Genomic DNA, 26,633 nt, shown 5'->3' with positions numbered 1-26,633 from the left:
GGTGGATGGCTGCAGCTCTCCTGGCCACTTTCCTCAGTGGGCACCCTCTCTCCCTAAGCTACCAGGGTCTGACCTCAGTCTGGGCACAAGCTTCTGCCAGCCCCCATCCCTGGGAACTGCCTGGGGCTCTGCCATGGGTCACGACACAGACATCCCTCCTGGCAGAAGGACAGACAGGCACACAGGAGACCTGTCATCTCCTTCCCCACCATGCCACCAGCACCCCTCCCTGCACAGCCTTCAGGGCCCCTCTGGCCCTGCCCCATGCCACCCGACTCTGTGTATGATGGCTCTAGCGCTGGGGATACTGTCAGCAGCTCAGGAAAATGGCAGGAAGATGGTTCTGAGAGACTGCGGTGGTTGTCTGGCTGCTTTCTTGTTGGAAAACTACAGGCATGAAATTATGTGGGGCTCACTAGGCAGCCCGAGGGGTTCAGTGTGGCTGTCGGCTGCTGAGAGCTCCTGGCAAGATGGCAGTACTCCTCCTGGCTGCCCTGAAGCCACAGCCCCACACCTCTGGCGACATCCAAGGCTTTCAGTGGACAGCCACTAGGCCATGTGCTCAGTGCCCCAGCCGTGGCTACAGGCTGGGACCAACAGGTCTTGAAGGGCTCCCAAGGGGAGAGCAGGGACGCTCTGGTGGGTCTCTGTGGGCAGCAGCAGAGGTGGGGCATGACAGTGGAGTGGGCCTGCAGGTCCCCAGCTTCAGTGGTGCCTGTGGCCGGGGCAGGTGGAAGGCACCACAGGAGGTGAATGTGGCCTGTGAAAGGCTGGTGTGCGGGCGGCCTCACTCTGACCCTGGACCCCAGCAGGAGCTGTGCCTAACTGGGCTCCTCTCTGGGCCTATCTTCTTGGTGGGTGTGAGGGAGGCCCTGGCACATGAGGGACCAGCTGGGAGCAACAGCACATCCCCAGGATGGGCCCAGGGCCCGCTTTGAGCAGTTGTGGAGCAAGGGTGTCCTGGAGGGGCCTGGGCACACGGCCCTTGGTGAAGAAGAGCAGGCCTAGGGCTATGTGCCCAGGTGGGGCACACGCACTTGGTGCAGGCCCCACCTGACCCCGGCCACTAGGCTCTGGGGCTGCAGACACCCAGGTCAGACCTGAATTTGGACAAGAGGAGAGGCAGAGCAGCAAGAGCTCTGTCCAGGTGGCCGCTGCCCACCCTGCAGCCTCAGCTGAGAGGCAGCCAGGCCTCCCAGACCTGGCCATGTGCTCCTTGGAAAGCCGAGCCCTGTGGCCCCGGGTCCCTCCCAGACAGCCACTTGTCACCTGGTATTTGTCATCTGCTCCCTTCTAGAGGGTGCTTTGGGCCATGGCCCCTGCAGACCCTGCCTCCCTCTGGCCCTAGAGTCCTCCTGAGTGGAGACACTGGATCCCAGTGGAGGCTTGCAGGCCTGCTGGGCCCTGAGCGAGCCTCAGATGGGGGTCTTCAGGCTGCGGGGTGGAGGTGAACATCCAGGCCAGCTTTGCTGGGAGTCAGGCAGAAGCTTCGGACATAGACAAGGGGCCCAAGGCTGGCCCTGGGCGACACACGCCCGTCTGGCTGCTGGACCCAAGCACAGTGCCACCCACTGAGTCCAGCCTCTGTCCTCTGATGTGACAGCTCTGGTCTGACATATGCTGTCTGACAGGAGCTTCTGGTACATCCTAAGAGCCCCCTTGTCACACATCATGGCAAAGAAAACTTGGGGTAGGCTGGAAGTCCCGAAGTCCAGGCTCAGTCCTGCTGCTTTGGCACCCTGGGGGCTCCACAGGCAACATCCTACCTGCTGGCTCTTCACAGCTGTGGGAGGGGACAGGTCTGGTGGTGGCTGTCCATGGCACAGGTGTGCTGGCCCGTCTCACCTCTCCAGAGGAGCAGGCCTGGCTCCCCCAGAAGCTGAGTGGAACATATGCTCCCTCTAGAGCCCCTGCCGGTTCCCCTGGTGCCAGGCAGCAGCAGAGGCTGGACCATCCCAGCAGCTGGAGTGAAACAGAGGCCTTGTCACAGGCAGGCCCCAGCATGCCTACCACTGCCGTCTGACCGGTCTCCATGGTGGCAACCTGCAGCTGAACGTCCTTGGTCCACAGTCACCTTCCCTGAGGCCAAGGACAGCCCTAGCTGTGGACTCTGACTGTTCTCAGCCCTCTCAGGTTGACTGTGTCCTGAAGGTGACCTTGCACTGCCAGAGACTTTTTGAGCCTGTTTCTTTGCCTGAAACAAGGAAGTAAGATGGCTCCCCCTCGGGGCAGCTGTGAGGCAGGAGGCTCACGTGCTCATCCAGTCTCACACCCTGACCATCCTGCAGTGGTGTAGACATGCAGCAGTGCCTTATTTTGGACAAGAGCATCTTCCAATGAGGCAGAGTGGATGCTCATCAGTACCCCGTGGCTGCCATTAACAGTGCTCCAGGCTGAGTGATGTGCCCATGGGCAGTTCATTCTCTCACATGTCGGGTGCTTCAAGGCCAGGTCCTTCTGCAAGCCCAGAGCAGCCTCCCTGTGTGTTCCAGCTCCTGGTAGCTCAGGCATCCCTGGGCTTGTGACCGCCTGGCCGTATCTCTGCGCTTCCATGGCTCCTCCCTATGTCTGTCCCTTCTCTTGCCAGGACACCTGTCCCTGGAGGAGTGGCCTCCTTCCCTTGACCACATTCAAAGACCCTGTTTCCATATGAGGCCTTGTTCTTGTTCTGAAGTTCAGAGTGGGCATGGATGGGAACCAACAGGCAACTTGTCTTCATCATCATGTCCACTTGTGCAGAAGGCCGGGCAGCCCTGGTGGCCCACAGCTTCCTGGCCCTGAGCTCCGACTCCACTGGGCCCTCTCACCCCTCCAAGACCTGCATGGCCTGTCCAGGGGCACTGCTCCCATCTGCCGTTTTGCACAGATCTTGCATTTTCCAGTCCTAAGGAGAGAAGCTGCAGCCAGGGATGTTGGGTGCATCCAGCGGTGTGGTCAGCTCGTTAGCAAGCTCCCAGGTGTCAGTCAAGGCCTTGCTCCTCTCCACAGTCACCATCAAGCATAGTTCTGCCCTAGGGGTCTGGAGGCTGCCGCCCTCCCCACAGAGGCCTGGGCAGAACCACATTCCTAGCATGGCTGTAGCCATGCAGGCAGTGTGGTGGGCAGGGGGAAGGCAGGCCACTGAGGCCCCTGCCTCTTCTAGTGTGCAGAGGTTGTACGCACCTCTCAACTCACATGGCTACCTTCACAGGTCTTCACATCCAGCCCCTGCCTCTCCTTGCTGGTGGCCTGTCTCCTGCAGAACAGCAGCGGCCCGGGGAACAGGCTGGCCTGCTCTGTGCTCCCAGAACCATGCTGAGTTCCCAGGGCACCCAGGCACTGTCAGGCTACATGGAGGCTGGGGTGCCCCGGACAGTCCCAGGGCCTCTATTGTTAACTTAGGGGTAGGGTTTGTGTGTACTGTCTGGCCCTGTGGTCACCATCTGTGGTGGACAACTAGTGTTCTCCATGGCCCTCTCGCTGGCTATCTTAACTCCATTTCCTTCTGATTTCCAACCTCATCAAACCCCTCATATCACAGCTACTTTCCTTTCTAGACAAAATTAAAGGCAGGCCATAGGTTCTCAGAGCTGACTCCATGCCCCGCGCTTCCCTGGCAGTGCCACTTCCAGAGCTCAGTGCCCAGGTGACCTCAGAGGTGATGCTGGGAAGTGGACATCACGACTGTGGCCAGACACTCTATTTTCCCATGGTGGTTGTGTGGATGGGTGAGACCCCAAGGAGCCAGCTGTGTTGGGACCTCGACCCTGGACAAGCAGGCCGGGCTTGTCCTAGAGTCTTAGCTGTGTGACCCTGCTCCCCAGGCTCCAGCAGCATCTGCTCAGTTTCTCTCCCTGCTTTCCCAACCCACTGTTCCTGGAGCCCAAATTGCTGCAAAGGCTGTAGTCCCCTGCCCCATCCAGGGAGCCACACCTGGGCTGCTGGTGCCAGTCTTCTGTGTCCTGGCCTCACCTGTAGGAGGCATAGGTCTTCAAGGGACCCAGAGAGGCAGCTGCTCAGTTAGTACAGAGTGCAGTCCCTGAACTGGGCCCAAAGGATAGCCAGGAAAGACAAAACCAGCTGGGGTGTGTGAGCCTACCGTTCCCTCACCTGCAGGCCTCACCACTGGGCTCCTCACAGCCCCCTGGAGGCCCAAGCTCCTGCAGCTCTCCCTGAGTTCCAGGGAGGGGCTTGTCCTGGCTGAGCCCTGGGCTCTGCAGCCAGGTGCAGGCTGTTTACTTGTCTGTGTGTGGGATGGCTGTCAGGGTCACAGGGCTGGGGGCTCTCAGGCTTCTATCTCTGCTTAGGCACAGGTTGATTTTTATGGCAGGAGACAGCAGGACTTTGGGAGTGGTTTTGTTTTATTGTTTGGTAAGGAGAGAATGTGCATTTAGGCAATAACTCAAGCAGAAGAAAAGGGCTTAAAATCCCCACCCAGAGGTCTTCGTTGTTGGCAATCTCTTCTGTGCCCTTGGAGATTGTGTGTGTGTGGGGGGGGGGGGGGTGCATGTCCTGTCCAGCCACCTATTGAAAGGGAAATGCTAGCCCAACCTGCACAGGGTTCTGTACCTGGCTCCCACCTTCTGTTGAATGGATGCTCAGAAATAGAAGACTGACCCCCGTCTCCTTGATCTCAAGTCCTGAGCCTGAGCTAGACTCCCAAGGGCCCTGTCCACTCTGTCCAGCACGTCCCCCGCACTTCCCTCCCCTGATGTTCTTCCTAGCGCTGTGCAGATGGGAATTTCATGCATTCTGGTTTTGGCATGTGCGGACACTGGCATGGGAGGTCCCGCTGCGGGCCTGGGTCTGTGTGGCACTCACACTTGGCCTTCACCTGGGGCCCGTGGTTGGATCCGCATTCGAATCTCTTTGTGGCCATCTTGTGAAGTCTCCACAGGCAGCTCCGAGTGGCCAGGTGGGCGCGCTGTGCAGCCCTCTGCAGCGGCAGCAACTCCGTGGAGCCTGCTTGGTGGGAGTAACCCAGGCCCGGCAGTCAGGCTGGCTGCAGGTCCCTGAGGACATGGACTCCGGGGTTCTGTTGGCCCTTCAAGCCCAGCTCCTCCCCGACTCAGTTTGCCCTCCGTAAGCCGAGTGGCAGATACGCATAACTTGTCGCGGAGAGGATACAGAGTCGGGCCCCCTGGCGCTCTGCGCCCGAACTGGGGACCTGAGGTCCCTAGGTGGCCAGGACGCCGCAGATCCGCGCCTCGGGGCTGGATTAGTCGGGCCTGCCCGCGCCCCGCCCCCCGCCCGCGTTCGCCGCCGCCGCGTCCGCCGCCCGCAGCGCGCCCGCCGCCAGCCACGCCGCCCCCGACGGCTCCGGGCCGTAGCCTCTCGCCCCCGCGCCCCCGCGCCCCTGGCCCGTCGGCGCGGCAGACATGCGTGCCCCGCGCGCACCGGGTCCGGGCTGCGGCTGAGCGGGGCGGAGAGCGGCCGCCTCGACGGCCCAGGCTGACGGCGCTCGGCGGCCGGACCTGTGCTCCGCGAGGTCAGTCTGGCGCCCGGGTCGCGCGTGGCGGCGGAGAGCGGCCCACGAGGGGCACGGGGGCGGGCCCGGCCCCTGGGGGCGCGCGCCTTTGTCTGCGCCCGGCCTGAGGCGGCCTCAGGACCGGCCCTTGCTCACCTGCCCCAGCTGAGCTCTTTGTCTGGGGCGGGGCGCGGCCGGCCACTGCGAGGCCTCTCAGACAAAGCGCGCGGACCTCTCCGGAGCCCGGTGTTCTGCACCTTGAAGGGGTTAGTGGGGCCCACCCTGGCCGCCACGCCCCACAGGACCCAGAGCCTGCAGCCCGTGGTATTGGCCCAGAGCGACTCCTTCTGCCCGCACACGGGTCAGCGCCAGGATTGGAGCTGGATGGTGTGCCTGGGTCTCACCCCTGTAGAAAATGCCCAGAAAGTTGTTAGAGCTGTTCGGTGGCCCTGCACGGGTCCCCCACCCTCCTTGGTCCCGCCAGCCAGCCAGCCAGCCAGCTCTGAAGTCCTGATTTAAGGGAAAGTGATGAGGGAGGGAAGTGGGGGTCAGCCCCAGAAAGATGTGTCTCTGTTGGCTCTAGGAAGCCAGCTGGAACCTGTGCCGGCCCCCCAGGAGATCCTGGGACCTGGGGGCTTCTCGGTCAGTTCAGAGCTTTCCTGGATTGGTAGGACTATGTCTGGCCAGGCATCTAGGCCCTCTCAGGCCTGTGGAAGCTGGTCCATGCTAGGGTCCTGCAGAGCCTCCCTGGCTGCCCGCCCTCTACTTCCCTGAGCACACTTGCCTGCTGAGGCGGACTGGCTGTGGCAGTGTTGGGCCCAGGTCTGGGTGGACCTGCTTGCCTGCCTGCCAGCCTTTTCGGGGATGCTGCTCCGTGGGGAAAAGCGAGCTCCCTCCTAATTCTTCCCCTGCTCCCCAGCTGTCCTGGAACTTGGGGCACCATCTCATGGCCTGGGAACCCAGCTTTCCGGCCTAGGGAGTTGAAACCCCAGTGTTTGGTTTAAGTGCCACAGGCATTCAGGTGACACCTTTCCTTCAGCAGTCTGCAGGAGGAGGGGAGAGCAAAGCCATGTGGTGCCTAGATATCTGACGTCTCCCACAGCCCCCACTTCTTGTTGGTGATCCCTGAACTTCCGAGGCTGCCTTCCAGGTTGGCTGTGGATGGCAGGTCACACTGGCTTGCCTGTGTGAGGAGGCCTGGGAGGCCTCAGTACCCTTGCCCTCCTTGCTGGCCCACAGGCAGCGACTGCCACCTGGGCCCTGGCTCCTCTTTTCATCTGCTGCCATGGCTTTTGAGAAGAGCCCTGTGGCAGCGTGGGTGAGCTGGGCCATCAAGCCTTGTGCAGCTGGCACCATGCCCAGCAGCCCAGCCTGTCAGTGTGGCCACACAAACAGGACCTCCTGCAGCCTCCCTGGGGAAGGGCAGCTGCTGTTGTGCTGACTGGTCTGGCAGGGGCTGGCAGGGAGGGCTCTAGCCCTCCCAGGCTGAGGCCCAGGCTCAGATGGGGCATCTGACAGGCAGGCCCACAGTAAAGAGGACACAGAAAGGGTAAGCCCCGCCAATGGTCCAGGAAGGGCCTAGGGTGGAGCAAGGCTTCAAGACACCAGGAGGATTAGGTGAGGACCACAGCAGCCCTGGGTGCAGGAACCTCAGGGTAGAGTTGGGGCACACAGAGAGGGGGCGGCTCTGGAATGTCCTCAGTTGGGTACAACTTGTTCTGAACTGGTTTTAGAGACACTTGGCCAATGTGAAGAACTCCACAGTGCTGAAACCAGCCCAGTTGGTCGTTATGGGGACAGGAGCAGAGACCAGGTGGGGGTAATAACATCCCCTGTGGCCACATGGGGGTTCCTGCTGTGCTGGTGGTCTAGGAAGCCACAGGCTCAGGGAGCGTGGTAGCCTGGGAGGCCCTGGGGGCAGGCCCAGCCCCTGTGCTGGCTTGCTCCATGTTCCCTGTGCAGCACACACCTGGCACCTCATCTGTATCTCGTTCTTGTCCTTCTGAGAGCATCTGCAGGCTGTGGGCCTGGCCTGAGGCTGGTGGTGGCAGCTGTGGGGTTCAGATGCTGGACCTATTGCCTCCCCCCTGCAGAGCCTTCCTTGCCCACTCTGTGGACCCTTCTCCTTCAGGGAGGCACTTCTGGAGTCTCAGGACCCTGGGGTGGTCACTCATGTCCAGGACTCCAGCGGCATGGTCCTCCAGGTCCTTCCTCAGGTTTTGCTGGCAGGGTGGACTTGTGAACATGCACACTTAGTTCACACCCCTATCACACACACACACACGAGCCACATGTAACCTGTGTGTACACTTGCTCGTAGATGGACACATAAGCACATACCTGTAGAGTATCCTGCATGCCCACGTGTGTACAGTGCACATGTGTCGGCATGACCGCAGCACATCTGTCTGTAAGCACTGCACAGTGTTCCCTGATTGTCCCCTCCATACAGCAGTGCCCCCAAGATCTTTGTAGGAAGCACACCACATGGGCGGGCCCACCATGGGACAGCACTTGTGTGCAGGTTCAGAGCAGGAAGGTACAGGGAGAACCCAGGGTAGGGCAGGGATGAAAGCCAGGTCTCTATGGGCTGGTGGCCAGTGATGGGTGTCCACTCTGCAAATGTACAGTAGCCATGGGGGGGTGCACCTGGGTTGTGTCTGGGTCTTAATCCAGTCAGACCAGCTGGGGTCTTATGAATACATCTGTTGCTCAGTTTTGAAGTCCGAGGTCAAGGCACCAAAAGATCTGGCATCTCACATGCTGCTGCTGGTTCTGATGGCACCTGCCCATGTGCCCTTGGATGCAGCAGCAAGAGGACAGTGAGCTCTATGCATAGAGGCTTGCGTGGGACCCCCTCTTCCAGCCCTGAGATCTCATCAGGGCCTGGGGTTCGTCTAGGCTTCAAGGGGCATATTCAGTCAATGACTCAATGAAGGTGAAAAAGACCAAAGGCTGGGAAAAAGGACCTGCCCAAGCTTCTCTCAAACTCGTCTGGGAAACCCATATAGAGCCCTTCAAAGCCACGTTCTCCCTTCCCCTGCCCCCATCAGGCCACTGAGGGCCACACTCTCTAGGACTGACAGAGGGTCAGGTAGCCCATGGGGTTCAGCCTGCTCAGAAGTCACGTGCCTGGACACTTAGCCGCCTCACTGTGGCTGAACTCCGCCAGCCCCAACATGGAGAAGGGCTGTGTCCCTCCCAACCAACAGGTGGCTCTCACACCCACCCAGCTCACTAAGCCAGGGTAGGAGGTGATGAGGGCTTCACCTTCCTCTGCCCAGCAGAGCCAGGCACAGGTCTGCAGGCCCCGGGTACCTGCCCCTAGGCCGCCAGTGTGAACACATGCAGGACAGCCATTCGCCCTCAAGCATGGGGGTGCACGGAGGGCACCTACACCAGGCCACAGCACCCAGACAGGCCAGAAACCTGTACAGACCCTGGGTGTGGGTGCCCAGCCTTGGGAGCGGGGGCCAGGCTCCTGTCCCCTCCACCCCCAGGCCAGCTTTCTGCTCTCTCCTCAGGCCTCTGTGGGCTCCGAGAAGCTGTTTTCACCAGCAGCTGGGAAAGGTGAGTCTGTCCTCCGCTGGCCCCTGCCTCAGGCCCTGGGGTTCAGAGAGCTGTGCAGGACCTGGGAGGGCTAAGGGGAGCAGTTGGCTGTGGGGCTACTTGTTTTCCCTGATCTCTGGAGAGATCAGAAAGAGGATGGTAACCAGCCAGTGAGGACAGGCATGGGGTAGACCAAGCCCTAAGGTGACTGGGCCCTATCTGGAAGATGGGGCCTGATTGCCTCCCCTTTGGGCTACTGTGGGGGCAAGGCTGCTCAGGCTCGGAACCAAGGGAGGCCTCCTGGGAGGGGCTGAAGCAGAGGCAGCACCCAGCAGGACCTGGCTGTGTGGTCTTGGGTAAAAGTACAGGACCCACCTGTGCCTGATTCCCCATTGGAAACAGCAGGTGGCCGCAGGACCCCCTGGTGGCTGCCAAGAGCATTAGTGGACCTGGTCTTTCAGCTTTCGGGCAGGTGGGGCCAGCCACAGGACCATACCTGCCCTCTCCCACACAGACCCCGCACACAGCGAGAAGTCGGAGAATAAGGCTGGGGCAGTGCCCAAGGTGTCGGGCTTGGAGCGCAGCCGTGAGCTCAGCACTGAGACCTTCCTGCCGGCTGCCGCGCCCTCTGGGCTTGAGTGCAGCACCCGTGCCAGCCCCCTGGTGAAGAAGGAAACCCCGGCGCCCCGCCACGCTCCACAGCCGCTGCCCGCACCCCCGCAGCAGCGGGACCCGCTAACAACGCACGTGCCTCCATCGCTGAGCACCTTCACGGGCCCAGGCCCCTGCCAGGCCGGGCCCAACGGGCTGCACCTGCACAGCCTCAGGTGGGCGGGGCCTCCGGGTGGGGTCTGTGGTTGAGGGGCAGGGGTGGATGTGGCAGTAGGCAGGGGCTGCAGGTGGCACTGAGCCCCATGTCCCCAGCAGGAGCAGCAGTACGGGCAGTGGCGCCCCTCTGGGTCTGGCAAAGCACGTGTCGCTGTCGCCGCACGGGCCCGGCCCCCACCTCTCTACCTCACACCTGGCGCTCCGGTCCCAGGCGCAGCACCAGCACCACGCGGCGGCCATGTTCGCCACACCCCCGACACTGCCCCCGCCCCCGGCGCTGCCCGCCAGCAGCCTGGTCATCCCAGGACACCCTGCCGGTAGGTGGCCGAAAGGGATCACTCTGCCACAGGCACTCCCCAGAGGCCTGAGAGGTGGGGGAAAGGGTGCCCCTCTGACCCGGCAGGCTGTCCTTGTCCCAAGCTTCAAGTCCCGGGTTGTGTCCCATACGCGGACAGCCCTGGGTCCTGCACTTTGGCCTCCCACATCGACCTACTCCATCTGGACCCTGGACGCCTCTGGTGGGGTGACCTTCAGGGTTTCCGTCCCTCCCCACCCCTCAGTGCCACATCGTGGTGACAGGACCCGAGGCTGGGGGTCCTGCAATGACAGCCCCTGCCCCTGCTCCCTGGGATGGGACTCCAGAGGCTCGCTGGAACTGAATCAGCCAGCTGGGTGGGGCAGGCTGGCGTCCTGCAAGGGAGGGACGCGAGGGTGCGGGCTCACCGACTTCTCTCTTGCCTCTAGATGCCAGCCTGTTGATCTCATTCAACCAGCCAATCATGTATTGCCAGCCTCATTCGGGGATTCTGATTGGTACTTGGTCACAGGCTCCTCTCTTACCTCCACCCTGGGGCCCGCACCTAGCGAGCGGCCGCCACGGCTTGGCCTGCCAAAACCGGGAGTGCCAGGTGACTATCCGCCTCGCCCCGCCGGGAGCCCGCGGCCGACGTGCCTCTCTGTCTTCTCTCTTTTTCTCTTGTAGATCGCGAGCTGCTCAGGCAAGAGCTGAACACGCGGTTTCTGGTGCAGAGTGCTGAGCGGCCGGGCGCCTCCCTGGGCCCGGGGGCTCTGCTGCGGGCCGAGTTCCATCAGCACCAGCACACACACCAACACACACACCAGCACACACACCAGCACCAACACACATTCGCCCCCTTCCCGGGGCTGCCCCCGACGCCGCTCGTGCCGCCCGCTGCACCCCTGCCGGTGCGTAGGCCGCGTGCTGCGGGGGGGGGGCGGGGGGCACACGGCAGGCACACGCAGACGCACGCTCCACACGTGCACACGGCCGAGGGTGGGCTGTGGCCACTCCCTGCCCCCTCCACCCCGTCCCGCTCGCCCCCCCAGCCCTTCTGCCCATTTCTGTGTCTTGTCCCAGCCTTAGGCGCCTGTGTCCACACGTGTGCGACAGGCCCTCAGCCTCTGCACTCTAGCTGGGTGCTCGGCCCTTGGCAGCAGGTGCCAGATCTGGGCCCTGGTGTTCCTCAGAGCCCAGGCTCCTCTCCTGAGCCAAAGCTGAGTGGGGCCGCTTTCTCTGTCTGTGGCAGGGGTGTGTCCCCCAGCTCCCCTGCCCCCCCTCAGGGCTTCACGCCCTCTCCTCCACCCAGCGGCACAGACTGCCCAGGTAGCAGGGAACTTGAGAGTGGGAGGCTGCCCTTGTCTGCCAGCCCCAGCTGAGTTCAGTGCTAGGGGCTGATCTCAGGGACCCTGGAGCAGCTGCCCACTGGCCAGGGTGGGCGGGTGATGGGCCCATAGAGGGCATCAGGCCAGTTCAGGAGGCCTCATCTCCACTTCCTTTCCCGCAGTTTGACAAGTTTTCACCCAAGCTGGACAGCCCCTACTTCCGACATTCCAACGTGAGTGTCTCCCTCTGTAGCCCGTTCCTGGGGCAAGCCTAGGGTACACATCTTCCTGAGAAGGGAGAGGACGGGGCACTGCGGTCCTCCTCCAGAGGGTCTGTGACCCAGCACTTTCTCTTGCAGCTCTTTCCACCCTTCCCTCCTGCTGTCCCAGGACTGCCCACCCTGCTCACACACCCTGGCCCCTTTGGGTCCTTGCAGGGTGCTTTTCAGCCCAAGGTACTGGCTGTGCATGACAGGTGGTGTGGGCACACAGGTGGTGGGGAGGAGGGGCTGGGAGTACCTCTTGTCCATGTTACAGTCTGGCCACTGACCTGAGAACGTCTTCCAAGCTGGCTTGTCTGAGGTCTGTGCAGCTGCTCTAGGGATCTGGAGGCCTCTGGACTGGAAATGTTCCCAGGAGGGGGTGGTAGCTACAGAGGGGACTATGTTGGGTACTCACTCTCCCAAGTGGGCTTCAGAGGTCCCCAGTGTGGACAGCGGCCAGCACAGGGCCTTCCCCTCCTCCAGCTTGTGAGCCACCTCAGCTCCGGACAGGGCAGCCTTGTGAGCCTTCCACAGCATGCAGGCATCCTGCTGTCTACCTGTTTCTTGACTGCCGGGGAGGGGAATACAGATGTGGCCCTGAAACCTGGGACAAATCCTGCGACAGGCCCCGAGTCCTCCCAGGTTCCAGCAGACCCTGACTTCAAAGGCCCCTGTAGCCTCCCTTGTAGTACTCAAGCTGCCCACACCTGGAGGGGCTGGTCTCACACAGGAGGGCTCCGGAGTGGGCAGTGTTACCTAGGTGGGCAGATGAAGAGCCAGGTGTTGGGCAGGATGGGCCTCTGCTGTCCCTGTTCGGCCCACTGTGACCACAGGGCAGCCCCCTGCAGCTCCAGGGTAGGGACTGGGCCCTCTGTGTCCCTTCCTAAGTGTGGTCATGGCCCCTACACAAGTGGCTCTGCCAGTTGGGGGTGGCCCACTCTCTCCAGCCATTGGTGTCAAGACCCCCTTCCCACCTTTGTGGAACTCCCTGGACTGAGGGAAGCCAGGCTGCCCCTGGCTGGCAGTGGTCCGGGCATAGGCCAGCCCAGGACCCGGAAGTTCGGAGGTTCGTTATCTTGACTTCCTCAGCCATGATGACATGTTCTCTCTTCACCACCAGACTTCAAACCCAATTGAGGTAACAGGCCGGGCCAGTGCTGTCCACACGCTCCTGCAGAAGGCCCCTGGGGTAGGTGTCAGAAGTCACCCCCACCCCGTATGACCTGGCAGCATCAGCTTAGGGCTGTCCCCTCCCTAACGCACCCTGCAGGACCCACATGTGACCCTTCCTCTGTTCTGTCCACTGCAGGTGTCTGACCCGTACCGGACAGCGGTCAGGGTAAGTGTGTGTTTGGGGAGGACCTGGCCGCGTGACCCGTGGCCTGTGGCTGGGAAGAGGGCAGCCCTGAGCACGCCTGGCCTTTCCGCGCAGAAGCCGGGGCGGTGGTGCGCTGTGCACGTGCAGATCGCCTGGCAGATCCATGTCCACCAGCAGAAGGCAAAGGTGAGGTGGGCGGGCCGGGGAAGGGGTGCTTGGCCAGCAGCGGGGGTGGGGGTGCCTGGGAGGAGCCAGGCAGGACTGGGAGTCAGCCCTGGGTCCTGTGCGTGCAGGTGTCTGGTCAGGGCAGGAGAGGGTCCTTCCAGGATGCCAAATGGGCCCTGTGTCCCTGTACCTTGCTGTCAGAACAAGCCCTGTGACACAGGACTCTGCCACGCACACTCCTTAAGAATCATGGCATCATAAACACACTGAGGGAGAAGGCAGAGAAGGGACTAGAGCAGACGCCACGTCTCAGGGTGCAGGTGCTTGGGTACACCCAGAGGACTGAGAAGGAGGGATGCTGGGGAGGCCTAGGCAGGGGGGTCCCCACTGAGAGCCAGTGGCAAGGTCGAGCTGGCCACAGCCATCTGAGTAACACCTGGTGGCGCCCTGGGCACCCGGGGCTTGGTTCCTCTTGGCGACATCAGCTGAGGTCAGAAGGCCATGGGCCCTCCCACCTGCCTGGCCCTCAAGCTGGGAGTGGCCAGCACCCATGAGTGTGTCTGGGTTTTGTTACATTTTAATAAATTCAGCTTTTGAAACTTAACTAAATTCCATCACTGGAAACTCAAGCTCACTGGAGTAACTGAGGCCTATGACTGTGCTTTTCCACCTGAGTTTATTTGCCACAGTGCAGGCAGCGCATCCCCCGAAGCAGTGTGTCCAGGTTGGGACCTGCAGGCACAATGGCCACTCCCAGGCTCTGGGCCCCCTGTGAAGGGTGGCCTCCCCTTGGCAACGTGGCACGGGGCATGTGTCTGGGCTGCTAGCACGTGTGGGGTGTGGCTCTGCCCCCCCCCCCCCCCGAGGTCCCTGTGGGCAGCTGGGTCCACAGCAGACCTTCATGCCTCGTCTTCTCAGCAGATGCAGCTGGACCCCCACAAGCTGGAAGTGGGCACAAAGCTGGACCTGTCTAGCAGGCCCCCTGCCCCAGGTGTGTTCTCGGGGTTCCACTACCCACAGGACCTGGCCCGCCCTCTCTTCTCCAGCACAGGTAAGACTGAGGGCCACCGAGCCCGCTGTTCTATGCCAGGAAGAAGGGCACTCAGCTCTCGGCATCCCGTCCCAGCCTTGGGTCCTCATCTGCGTGTCGGGGCCTCAGCCCTGGGTCCTGTGCTGGGCCTGTGGCCTCTCCTTCTGGGGTCTCCTTTTCCCACTGCCCTGTCTCCTCTTGGCCCAGCAGCCCAAGAAGGGTTCTCAGGATGCTGCTCCCAGGGCCCACCCTGGCCTTGCTTCCCCTGAGATGCAGCAGCCTCAGGGTCCCCAGGACCAACAGGGTGGCTGGATGTGCACCAGTTCTCGGCCTGGGAGAGGAGTGTGCAGCAGAGACCTCAGCAAATGAGGCAAGGTCGTAGTTTCATCTTGTGGGTACAGAGGGGCCTCTCTAGACCTTTGTGAGTCCCAGAGGCCCGCTCCAGCCAGCCTTGCACCCCTGACTCCCTGAGAACAGTACCTCCAACCTGTGTGTGTACACACGTGCATGCACACACACACACACGTCCCCAAAGCCTGTCACCTCCTTGGAGCCCCAAGATGTGGCCCCAGTCTGCAGCTGTGTGCTGTAGCTGGCCCCTACCTCTGCACTGGGCCTACCCTGTACTCCCCACCTCCAGTGGGTCTGGGTCTCTGACTCGCGGGTGTCCCCTCTTTTTGCTCTTCTGTGTTAAGTTAAATCCTCCCGCTAGTCTCCACCAAGTACTGCTAAGCATACAGGCCAACTCAGGAAGCACCTCCCGCCCACAAACAGGGCATATCAGAATCGTTCCTGAATGCTCTGCGTCTTAATGTGTGATTGGCATTTGTAAAATTGCATTTTTTTTTATGGGCTTTTGCTAGAAAATAGAAGTGCATGTTGATTCTGAGGCCTGCATCTCTCTTGGTCCACACCCTGCCGTCCACCACCCTTGGGGTGCAGCTCCTCACCTTGGCAATGTGGAGGCCCCTCTGTTGACAGTGCCTCACTCGCTGGGCAGTGCCTCTCGCTGCTGGCTGTGCCTGGTGTCCTGCGGCCGGCCCTCAGTTCAGCCACAAGTCCTCTCTCCTGCTCTGGAGAGGAGCCGGGGACTCAGTGCAGGGTTCCCTGGGCCCAGCCCCTGCCCAGGGTTTTCAGCTGCAGGTTCCTTTCTGCTGCTGGCTCTGTGGCCCTTGAAGTTCTCTGCTGCTTCTGGACTTAGTTTGATAACTAGAGCTTTTCCAGTAGGGAGCTGGTGGCCCAGTGGCTCCCAGGATTGCCTGGGCCCACACCTCTGGTTCCCCACCGCCGGCCTGGCAGAGTCTGTCTGTCCCTCAGTATTTTAAAAGCCTGTCCCTCTAGTGTGTGCTCTATTGCTGTCCTTTCACGAACTTGAATTGGGATCTTAGAAGGCTGGTCTTCACCTTCATGCTGGCATGTGCATTCTAGGGGCCCGTTTCTGCTCCACTCCCCACTGCCTGCTTTGACCCTCCAGGTCCTGTTTTGTCTTGCTTTTCCTGCTTCACACCATGAGTCCTGCTCTGACCTGCCAGTCCTGCTTCAGATGCTGGGTCCTAGCTTTTTGGTCTCTGGTCAAGAGGGTGGAACTGTCTTTCCTATTGGGAGTCAGTGTAGACCAGAAGCTCTGTGCCCTGACCCCTGTGGCCCGGGGTGGGAGGCTTCACCTTCAAGATAAAGGACATGCCCCACTTGCAGGCCCTGGCCTCCCCAGCACTGGGTCCTGCTCAGCAGCACCTCAGACCCATCCCCCACACATTCGGTTCTTGGGCCCACAGGGTTGGTTGTTGGGTGCTAGTGCACCCAGAGGGACTCTTGTGGGCTGGGCCCTGTGTCTCAGAAGTCCACAGATGGGGATACTGTGTTCAGTACACCCAAGACCCAATCCCTGAAATAGCTAGGATCACTTTTAGTCACATGGCTGAGAACTCACTTCCCTTGGCCCTCTTCCCTCTGGAGTCCACTGTAGCCAGCCTCCCTTACCCAAGGTGGCCTCCCTGTGGCCAGATCTGGGAGAGTCCTGAATTTCACTCTTACTCCAGACACATCCTATTCCACAGTGGGATGAAGAGGAGTGAATGGGAGGTTGGGGGTTCTCAGGGGAAGTTGGGGTGTCCCAGCCATGAGCCACGCTGCGGACAGGACCTCCAGGTGTGCTCTCTGGGCTTCTGTCAACCGCAGCCCTTCACCCAGGTGCCGCCCACCCCGCCTCCAGCCTCTGCGGACCCTCAGCTCATCACAGCTTCCTGCCTGCTGGTCACCTTGCAGGTGGGTGCCCTGGGGCCTGTACAGTCCTCCCAGCTGCTCTGCAGACCTCAGGGCTGGGGCTGAGTGGGTGGGAAGTGGCCCTGTTGCTGGAAGCTTCTGGAGTTGCCTTCCTTGGGCCAGGGGTCAGGGAGCCCCACCCAGCCCTGCAGACCCTGAGCTCCCACTGCCCACAGGCCCTTTCAGCAGATCCAGCACCTTCGGGGGCCTGGGGAGCCTGGGCAGCCATGCCTTCGGAGGCCTGGGCAGCCACGCACTGAGTGAGTGACCCCTGGGCAGGGGCTGGGGTCCTGGGTCAGCATGGAAGGGGAGAGGAGGGGGTCTGCCTGGCTCACCTTCCTGCCTCTGCCCCTACCTCCCACCCCAGCTCCAGGGGGCAGCATCTTTGCCCCCAAGGAGGGCTCCACGCTACACGGCCTGCCCAGCCCCCACGAGGCTTGGAGCCGGCTGCACCGGACGCCCCCCTCCTTCCCCACACCGCCCCCATGGCCCAAGCCCCAGGAGGCAGAGCACAGCGCAGCCCTGACCAGCCACGACCGAGAGCCAGACCAGGGCCGGGAGGAGCGGGAGCGGTGAGTGACAGGCCCAGGCCCTCCTCCCTCCCACCCACCTGCCCCCTCTGCACAGCTCAGTGTCGAACACAGACCCAACCTGCCTGAGGAAGTCTGGGAGTGCAGTGAAGGGTAACCTAAGGGTCCCGACAGCCACATTCCAGGCAGCCCCACCCCACCCTATGGACAGGAGGGCCAGCAGCTGGCCAGGGAAGAGCAGCCGGGCAGAGATGCAGCCAGGAGACTCTGTGGTGGTGCCTGGAGGCAGAGCCCTTGCCTGAATGCATGAGGACCTGGGTCCCTGCCTGGCTCTGCTTCTAGCTTCCGGCTCACAGGGCTGGCCGCAGGCTCATGGTGGCATGTGGTCCCTGGTCTGTGTATCGGCATTGAATTTGGGGAGGTCGGGCTACAGAGGTGGTTGGGCGCGTATTGCTTCCCACCTGTGGCCTTGTCTACCCTCTATAATCATGTGTCCATGGGTGCCCAGCAGACATGGGTACTAGGGTGAAGCTCCCAGCATCACCGGCCCATCACTGTCCTGTGGCCGAGCGAGCCTTGGCAGGGCCCTCCATAAGCACTGCCCCATGCCATCGTCCCAGAATCTGGATTTGGAGCATCTCTTTGGAGAGAGAGAGGTCAAGAGGAAGGCCCAGGAGCAGGAAGGCCCTGAGGTCCTGCTGGACTTGGGGGCCATTGCCTACTGCTGCAGACTGTTTCTGGGGTCAGGGTGGCATTGATCATGAGCACATACATGGGAGAGGGCAGCCATCAGGGTCAGCACAGGAGGTAGGGGTTGCACATCACAGTGGTCACGAGAATGTGGGGTGACCCAGGGCCTGCACACAGGCTACAGCCCCAGTGTCACCTCTGAGGGTTCAGTGGAGGTGGGGAAGGGGACCCTGGAGTCACAGGCATGCCACAGGAGCCTCACAGGCCAGGCTATCCACACAGCTCTCCTTGGTGGCCCTGTAGTCATGCCTGCCCTGGTGGCTCTGCTCTGCCCCCTGTGAGGGGCAGGGATCCTTTGCTGCATGACTTTGAGCAGAACTAGCCAGTGTGGCAGCCCTGTGGTCCCCTAGTATGCACAGGTGTGTCTTGGGGGACAAGGGTGAATGAACTCAGGAGCCCCTACCAAGGCGGAAGCCATGGCCTCTGCTCCCTGACGCAGGCTAGTTGGCAGGCTAGTTGGGGGGGGGGGGTTCGTGGGCAGCTGCTGGGCTAATTGTCCAGAGCCATCTTCCATGGCAGAGGCTGAAAGCACAGGTGGATTTTGCCCAAAAGGAAGCCACACTTCAGGGCTGGCCAGCCAGCATCTCATTTCCTTGGGCTGGGGTGATGGCCACAGTGGGCAAGAACTGTGAGCTTGGCCTGGGGCGGGGAAAGTATGGTGTTGGACCCAGGGTACTGAAGGTCCTTCCCAGACAGACTCCACTGTGCTAGAAGGCAACTCAGCCAAAAGCTGTCTAGGGCCACCTGTTAGTGACGGGTCTGCCCTGTTGCCCCCAGAGACCTTCTGGAGAAGACACGCCTGCTGAGCCGCGCCTCCCCTGCAGCTCCCGTGGGCCATCCCATCAGCAGCCTCCTGCTGCGCGGCCAGGGCGAGCTGGGCCACACCGGGGCCCCGGCAGAGCGCGAGGCAGAGCCCCGGGTCAAGGAGAGCCACTCGCCTGCCAAGGAGGATGGCGCCACGCTGGTCGCGCGCCCGCCGTCGCCCTACAGCAAGGCGGCCCTGGGCGACAGTCTGCGCCTGGCCTGCCTGCTGGGCCGAGAGCCGGGCAGGCCACCGGAGCCGCCCGAGCGGCCACAGAGCGACGTGAAGGTCAAGGAGGAGCGCAGGGAGGATGAAGCGCCAGAGCCCGCGAGCAGCGGCCTGCACCCCGCGTCCACGCAGCCGGGCCCGGGCCGGGAGCGCCTGGGCACACCGGGCTTCTCATGGGAGCCTCTGCGCGAGGCCTACCGCGGCCTGGAGCTGCCACGCCGCGCGGGCCCCGCGCCCCCGGAGCCGGCCGAGCACCCCTATCGCGACCGCGAGCCGCACGACTACAGCCCCGAGCGCCTTCGGGAAGCGCGCCGCGAGGACCTGGAGCGTGCACGGGCACCAGGCCCCGACGGCGCCGCGCTGCTGGGCGCACTGCACTACGCGCGCCTCGGGCCCGCCGCGCTGCACGGCGCGCTGCTAGCGCGCACCCCTCCCGCCGCCGCGCTCGGCGCGCCGCCCCCGCTGGTGGCCGCAGCCGGGGTCCCCGCGCGCCCCAGGACTACGCCGCTGGCGCTGGGCCCGAGCGAGGCACGCGACTACTCCCCACCGCGCAACCCGCAAGAGGTGGAGGCGCGGTAGCCCTGGGGCTGCTCTCCAGCCGGTGCGCGCTGTCCCGAACGCTCCTGGCGCGAACCCCGCGCAAGCACAGCCCCTCCGCGTCCCCGCAGCGCGAGCCCTGGAGCGCAGGGGACGGTTTTCCAGTCGAGATTAGGCCCCTGGGAAAATCCACCTTTGTATCTTTCCCCCCACAGGTGAGAAGCGTTTTTAATGGTTTTGTATTTTTCTTAATTTTGTGCTCTCAGACATTTAAAAGAACCAAAAAAGAATTTTTAGTTGGGATTTGTGATTTACTGGCCTCAGATCCCTTTCCAGCCCCAGGGTTTCTTTGTCTTATTTATGGAGAGAACGCGGTCTTTTTGTCCAGCACACTGTGAGGCTCCCGCTCAGGCCGGCCCTGGCCACCCCATCCCCTTGGTACTTGGAACCGAAGTTACAGATATATATTAAAATAAGAATTAATAATAATGTACAAAACTTTGGGTTTTTTTTCTCCTTATTCTTTTATGCAGAAGTGTGAAGAGGATTCTTTTTTGTTTTTTTTTTAAAATAAACAAATTTAAATAGTCTTAATATAAATACAAGACATTATTAAATTCTTAACCTCGGTAGTCTTTATAAAGCTTCCAGAAGCCCCTCTGGTGATTTAACATGGTCACAAAACTCACTCGCTGTCAGTAGCAAACACTCTTGGAAGTCTACCTGCAGCCATCACCCTTCAACTAACTATGCAAGCACTCTAAGGCCCAACCCCAGGCTCTGGGGAAGAGGTTCCTGCCGACTTCCTCCAGCCCCTGCAGCTCACTGGGAGGCTGCCTTTGGTCACAGTTGGGCCTCCAGGTAGTGGCCGTTGGGCAGGTGACACTCCTAGGCACCTTCTGCTCTGGCTCATGTGGGCTTTAGGATTGGCTGGCCTCAAGGAACATACCTGTGGATCCTCAGAATCAGAGCCAATAAGTAGGATTTTAGAAGTGCAAGAGCCTAAAGATTGGTTACGAGAAAAAGGTAACCAGAATTCTTTCTCTCCCCCATGGAGCCATCAGGTCAGCCAGAGCCTGTCCCAATGTTGCCCTGCTTGGGTTTGGGTTTGCTCTCCTCCTGCTGTGTGCATCTGCTGTGGCCAGCTCCCTACACCTGCTCCTGTCTCCTGGGCTTCCAGGCCTGTTCTGTGCTGTTCTTATTTTCAGCCTGCCATTTCTATTGTGGACTGCAGTTGTTTTAAGCATTCTGTTTCCATATCAAGAACGAAGATAAATACAGCCTTGATTGTGGATGGAACATGGTGCGGTGTCTTGTGTGGTTGAGGCAGGAGGGTATCCCTCCATAGGCAGCATGCACAGGCCTCTGTCCCCTGTGAGCCCTGTGGGGCTGGATGTGGTCACGGGGACCCTGGCCATCCCAGCCTCAGCCACTGAGTCATTTCCAGAACATTCTGCAAGGTTTTTAGGTCTCTGAGTGCCCGTCTTTATGCAGGCAGTGGTGACCCCCTTGGAACATGTGTCCCTGTCCCACACCAGGGAGCAGGTGACCCCCACTGAGTAAACAGCACTTCAAGGGTTGGTGGCCTCTACCCCAGAGCAGGTCTCCCCAGGGAGCCAGCTCCTGCCTGATGCTGGGCCCCTGGGCACGCCCACCTGTGTCAGGCCTGGCCTCAGCCCTCCCTGACATCTCCCTGGGGGGACTTGCCAGGGAAATGACAGCTCATGGACACAGCAAGCCTCGGGATGGTGGCAGGAGCCGCCACCTTTGACCCCCGAGTGGTGCCTAGGCCAGCAACCACTCGAGTTCCTCAGGCCCTGTGCACAGAACCACTGGGCCTCACCTGCCCTCCTGGTCTCACTGCTGACCACCCAGTCTTCAGAGACAGCCCCCCACCCATTTTCTGCAGTGGTGGACTGTGGCACTCGTTGCAGCTGCCCCAGGGTCCTGCTGTAACCTGCAGAACCTCAGACCCCACTCCAAGGGCCACCCATTGACCAAGGCCCCCTGGGAGCCCAGGAGCCAAATACCAGAGTTAAGAGCCGAAGGACACAGCTGCATGGAGCCCTGGGGGGAGCAGGAACCTCGGCCCCAGACCAGGTCCCCAGAGGTCGGGAGAGGGCTGCATCCACACAACAGTGGGCAGGACCTCACTGTCTGGAATAGGATATTGAAGGCACAGTCCACGATGGGTGAGGTCCAGGGTAAGGCCTGGCCTTGGGGAGCCAATGTGAGGGTCAGGCAGCCAAGAGCCTGATGTGGCCACAGCCCTATGGAGCTGAAGGGCAGGGTCACCTCCCTAAGAACTGAGCATCAGGCCTGTCCTGGTTGGAACTGGGAAACAGATCTGGACTGGAAGCTGTTGGGTGAGGCCAAGGCCTGGCTGGGCCCTCTGCAGCCCTGGCTCTGCAGCCCTCTGCCTGCCTCTGGCCACACCAGGTGAGGTCTGGCCACCAGCCTGGCAGTCAGCAGCAGGCAGGTCTCAGGTGAGGGGCTGGGATGGACAGGGCAGCGTGGGAAAGGGGAGCCTCCAGCACAGGGCCACGTGGGCAGGAGAGAGAGCGAGAGTTCCCGACAGAAATGGCCATTTGCTGAGGCCTGTGCCACCTGGTATCACCTGTGTGCAGCAGTGGGTGGTGGGAGAGATCCCTGCAGCACGCCTGTGCTGTGACTCCTGGGCCTGAGCTGCCCCGTTTCACTGACGGGCTATGGACCCAGCTGGGAAGGAGCAGGACTGGGAAGGGACCCTCCCTCCTGAGAACTGCAGCTTTCAGAGGCCAGGCCCCACCTGAGCTGCACCCAGGCCCTGAGGCTGTGATCCCGGGGGCTAGTGTGGGCGCTTGCTTGCTGGGAGCCAGTGTCCTGCACAGCTGGGCAGGCCCCTCCTGGTGAGGGTGCTCACCACCCACCTCCAGAGGAGACCCAAGGCAAGTCCACTGCTGCTAGCAGACCACAGGCAGCTCCTGTCCTGAAAGGTTCTGTCTCTTTGGGGACCTCTAGTGCTGGCTCTGCTGCCTGTCCACATTCTGCTCAGGGCAGCCCAGGTGGAGGGCAAGGTGCATAATGGGTAGAGGGCAGAGTGGCTGCCTGTTTCAGCTTCCCAGAGGTGGGCATTCTCCCCCATATCTCTGTCCCCCCAAGTGGGCTTCCTCCTCCCCCTCAGTCTCTCCTGGTGGGCTTCCTCCTCCTTCCTCCCCTCCCCGCCCCAGTCCCCCTAGGTAGGCTTCCTCTCCCCCAGTCCCCCACACATGGGCTTCCTCCCCCCATCCCCCTAGGTGGGGTTCCTCCCCACTCCTCACCTCCCTAGGTAGGCTCCCCTCCTCACCACCCTGAGGGGTGCTGCCACCTGGTGGGACTTCTCCCCAGTGTGCTTGTTTTCAGGGAGGAGGGGATTGTTGGGGGGGCAGCCACTCTGCCTCTCGGATTGTAGAACTGACTTGGGCCTCAGCCCAGGGTAGTCATCCAGGCATGGCCACCCCAAGTCCCCAGCCATCATCTCAGCCAGGTGCAGCTGCCCAGGCGTGGTCCCACTTCCTGCTCCCACTGCCACTTCTGGGGTTTAGGTGACTCCTTGTCTTCCAGGAAGGGTGGCCATCTCTCCGCACCCCTCATGGGCACAGAGCCCAAATGTTGGATGCTCTGCAGTCCTCAGCACCACCAAGTCCCCCCTGGCCCACAGCGTCCCCAGAGGCACAGCAGGTGTTCTCTCCCCAGTCACCTTTGCATCCTCTCCCGGGAGTTTTCATGGGTTACTCACATCTGCTCCTGCAAGCTGTGTCCACTGAGTCTCCCTGAAGGCACTCCTAGTTCAAATATTCTTGAATCTGGGCACAGTGGCCACGCCTGTGACACCAGCAGCCCAGGAGGCTGCGGCAGGAGGATGCCAAGTTCAAAGCCAGCCTCAGCAACTCAGCAAGGCCCCAAGTAACTAGGCGAGACCCTGTCTCTAAATAAGATATAAAAAAGGGGCTGGGGATGTGGCTCAAGCGGTAGCGCGCTCGCCTGGCATGCGTGCTGCCCAGGTTCGATCCTCAGCACCACATACCAACAAAGATGTTGTGTCCGCCGAGAACTAAAAAAAATAAATAAATATTAAAAATTCTCTCTCTCTCTCTCCTCTTTCACTCTCTCTTTAAAAAAAAAAAAAAAAAAAAAAAGAGGGCTGGGGATGTGGCTCAAGCGGTAGCGACAAGGGTTCGATCCTCAGCACCACATACAAACAAAGATGTTGTGTCCGCCGAAAACTAAAAAATAAATGTTAAAATTTAAAAAAAAAAGATATAAAAAAAAGAGCTGGGGACAGTGGTTCAGGGGTCAAGCGCTCTAGGGGGCCCCTTGAACAAGCAACCCCCACTCACCTCCTGAGCCCATGTGGGACCTGAAGGCGGCCCCTGTGCTGCATGCACATGTCCCACAAGACTCAGCCTCCTGATGTGGCTGCACCCAAGGGGTCAGCCTCACAGGAACCTGGCAGCTGCTGTCCTCTGGTGCCAGGGTTTTGTAGGCCCCTGCCCAGGGTGTGCCCAGGCCCGCCGTCAGCTCCCTCTGATTCTAAGAGGCCACTGGGCTCTGGCATGTCCACAGGCTTTGAGGACAGCCTGGACGGTTTAGAACTTGCTGGGAGTGGCCTGAGCACTGAAACAGCCTTCCTGAGCTTTGTTCCCTCACCTGTGACTTTGTCACCATTCATATCCCTGATGCTGATATTTCCTCTCCATCAATCATTATTTGTTATTTCTTTGCAAAAAATAGGAATAAAACCCTTGAGTTTTTGTTCTGTCCATCTGGCTCTGATTCTGTCCCTGGCTCCCTTCCTCCCTATGGTCTTTTGAAACCCTACTCCTTGGGAGTCTCCTTTGGAGGTTCCTGGGGTTTGGCTATGGGCTTTGTCATTCATGCTTCAGGGAAAACCCTCAGTCACAGGCCCCCAGGCTAGCCTTCTTGTGTCCCAGCCAGCACAGCATCTGCACCCTCCCCTGCACCCCACCTGGCCAGCCTGCACCCCACCTGGCCGGCCTGCACCCCACCTGTCTGGCCTATACCCCAGGCTGAGCCCAGCAGCTCCGCCCAACTGGCTTGGGAGCTGCAGGTTTCCAACTTCCCCACGGCAGACGGAGCTGCCCAAGGCCCTTCCTCTCCCCCTCGTGGAGGCCCAAGCCCCTGCAGGAGTGCTGTCCTCTGGCTGAGCCCCTCCTGACCCTCCAGAGTGCCTCTCCTTCTGAGCCACTCAGCAGCACAGCCTCCCCATCTTCCTGACAGTACCTGCGCCTGTTATGCTCGAATTTGGGACCCCCAAAGACCACCAGAGACCCAAGATCGATGTAAGCAGCAAAGAGGTGTTTATTTCGAGCTAGCTCGGTCCTCAGCATGCACACACAGCAACTGGTGACGCTGAGAGGCCCCGAGCCCAGGGTTTGCAGCATTTTTATACATTTTTTGGAGAGGGCAGGGACTTCACATACATCATAGCAAATCATCACACACCACGGGAAAATCAAATAACAACTCTAAAACATGATTAGCACATTCACTGGCGGGAACAAGTTGGGTAGGGGTGATTAGTCAGTATTCGTTTGAACTGATTGGTTTAAGCCAAGAGGGGTGTACGTGCTGAACTACATGGTTTCCCATCATGTTATCAACCACCATAAACTGGGAGGGTCATCTGGCATCCCGGGTATTTCCCTGTCTCATGCTGATTGGTGGCTGCTAGGGGGTTGCTATGGATCTCCACCTAGCCTGACTGAGTCAGGGACACCTGGCACAGCAGATCTCTCCTGTTATCTTTTTTTTTTTTTTAAAGAGAGAGTGAGAGAGGAGAGAGAGAGAGAGAGAATTTTTTTTTTAATATTTATTTTTTAGTTCTCGGCGGACACAACATCTTTGTTGGTATGTGGTGCTGAGGATCGAACCCGGGCCGCACGCATGCCAGGTGAGCGCGCTACCACTTGAGCCACATCCCCAGCCCTCTCCTGTTATTTGTAGATAAACAACTTAGCTAGGTGGGAATGTGCTTAGGAGTGCTCTGTGGATTTTTCCAAGGACAAAGGCCACGTCCCTTCCTTGGACAGGCTTTGCTCTGAGATAGAGGCTGGTTTTTCACACCTCCATACCCCACCTGCCCCATGAAAACTGGTTGTTTTCTGGTCCGTGAGACCCAAGCTGCAGCTGTGGAGCAGGGACAGCAACAATGGCCAGCCACCTTTGCCTGAGTACTTCATGCTCATGTTGCGCTTGGAGCCAGGCCGAGACCAGGCGAACCCTGACCCCGGAGCCTTCCATTTATTCCCGCTTTGCTTACTCAGGCTCTGGGGCTGAACCCAGGGGCTCTACCTGAGCAGCACCCCAGCTTCTCATTTCTTATTTCCAGACAGGGCCTTGCTAACTTGCCCAGGTAGTCTGAACTTGGACCCTCCTGCCTTGACCTCCCCGCCCCCGGCCCCGGGATCACAGGTGTGGCCTCTGCTCCAGCCCTGGGCCTTTTTAAATGTCTGGCGCACAGTGGGGCAGTCCTGAAGCCAGAATTGCACAGGCAATCAGGTCAATTGAGTCAGGTGGGATCCAAGAGGCCAATTTTGAATGAGTCCAGCAAGTTGGAGAGGTCCCCTGAGGGACTGAAATGTTAATTCCCTCAGAGCCCTTCCTCCACCCTTATCAAGAACCTGCCCCTGCTTCAACCTGTTGCCAAGGTAACCTGTCCCAGGAACTGCCCCTCCCCACAGGGAGCTATAAGTTTGTCACTGTGTCCTTGGCTACTCCACCTGCCCTTCCCCCTTCAGCCCACCTGTCTCCCACCTTTTGGCTACCCCACCGAGAATTCCTGGGGAGAGGGCAGGAGAACAAAGAAAGCCTAGGACATAAAAAGGGCAGAACACCTCCCCTCTTGGGATACCAGGACACCAGCCATGGCCCCCTTCTCCCTCGTGGGAGAAGTCTACGTTACCCTTTTTTAAATAAACCCTGCTTCATATGCTTGCCTAGGTTGCTTCTCTAATGTTCAAACTTCAACATGTGGGGAAGCAGGACTCGTCACCAATAACCAGTGGTATCAGTTTCAATTCGGAACCACAGTCCATTCAGCCACTGTGACATGTCTCAGCCTGGTGGCTCAGAGACACAGGCACCCATTCTCCATGTTCAGGAGGCCAGAGGTCAAGAGGTGGTGCAGCAGAGGCAGCTTCCAGTGAGGACACTTGCTGGGTCACAAAGGCACCTCCTGCCTGGGTCCTCCCAGGGAAGGGACAGACTGCTCTCAGGTCTCTCTTCAGGACCCTGTCTTACTCAGGTTCCACTCACGAGGCT

At 60.4% G+C, this 26,633-nt stretch overlaps 1 protein-coding gene across 16 annotated transcripts in view; it reads left to right on the top strand.

Annotated features, from left to right (window-relative positions):
* Fbrsl1 (fibrosin like 1) overlaps positions 1–20,596 on the top strand; it is a 61,751-nt gene extending 41,155 nt beyond the window's left edge. For 2 of the 16 annotated variants that reach the window (XM_077796048.1, XM_077796057.1), the window contains 15 exons: positions 8,971–9,016; positions 9,510–9,822; positions 9,920–10,140; positions 10,568–10,636; positions 10,806–11,029; positions 11,629–11,679; positions 11,806–11,901; positions 12,830–12,898; positions 13,019–13,048; positions 13,142–13,213; positions 14,111–14,243; positions 16,401–16,487; positions 16,661–16,744; positions 16,852–17,056; positions 18,542–20,596. In XM_077796048.1, the coding sequence (XP_077652174.1) occupies positions 8,971–9,016; positions 9,510–9,822; positions 9,920–10,140; positions 10,568–10,636; positions 10,806–11,029; positions 11,629–11,679; positions 11,806–11,901; positions 12,830–12,898; positions 13,019–13,048; positions 13,142–13,213; positions 14,111–14,243; positions 16,401–16,487; positions 16,661–16,744; positions 16,852–17,056; positions 18,542–19,373 (2,532 nt within the window). In that variant the 3' untranslated portion in view covers positions 19,374–20,596. Of the gene's footprint in view, positions 1–8,970; positions 9,017–9,509; positions 9,823–9,919; positions 10,141–10,567; positions 10,732–10,805; positions 11,030–11,628; positions 11,686–11,805; positions 11,902–12,829; positions 12,899–13,018; positions 13,049–13,141; positions 13,214–14,110; positions 14,244–16,400; positions 16,488–16,660; positions 16,745–16,851; positions 17,057–18,541 lie in introns of all 16 variants that reach the window. The other 14 variants (XM_026409642.2, XM_077796049.1, XM_077796050.1 and 11 more) reach the window with 14 other exon arrangements.
* Positions 20,597–26,633: the final 6,037 nt, after the last annotated feature.

The sequence above is a fragment of the Urocitellus parryii genome, chromosome 3 (genome assembly GCF_045843805.1).
Source record: "Urocitellus parryii isolate mUroPar1 chromosome 3, mUroPar1.hap1, whole genome shotgun sequence".
Classification (NCBI taxonomy): domain Eukaryota; kingdom Metazoa; phylum Chordata; class Mammalia; order Rodentia; family Sciuridae; genus Urocitellus; species Urocitellus parryii.
This window is presented reverse-complemented; position numbering and strand designations above follow the sequence as displayed.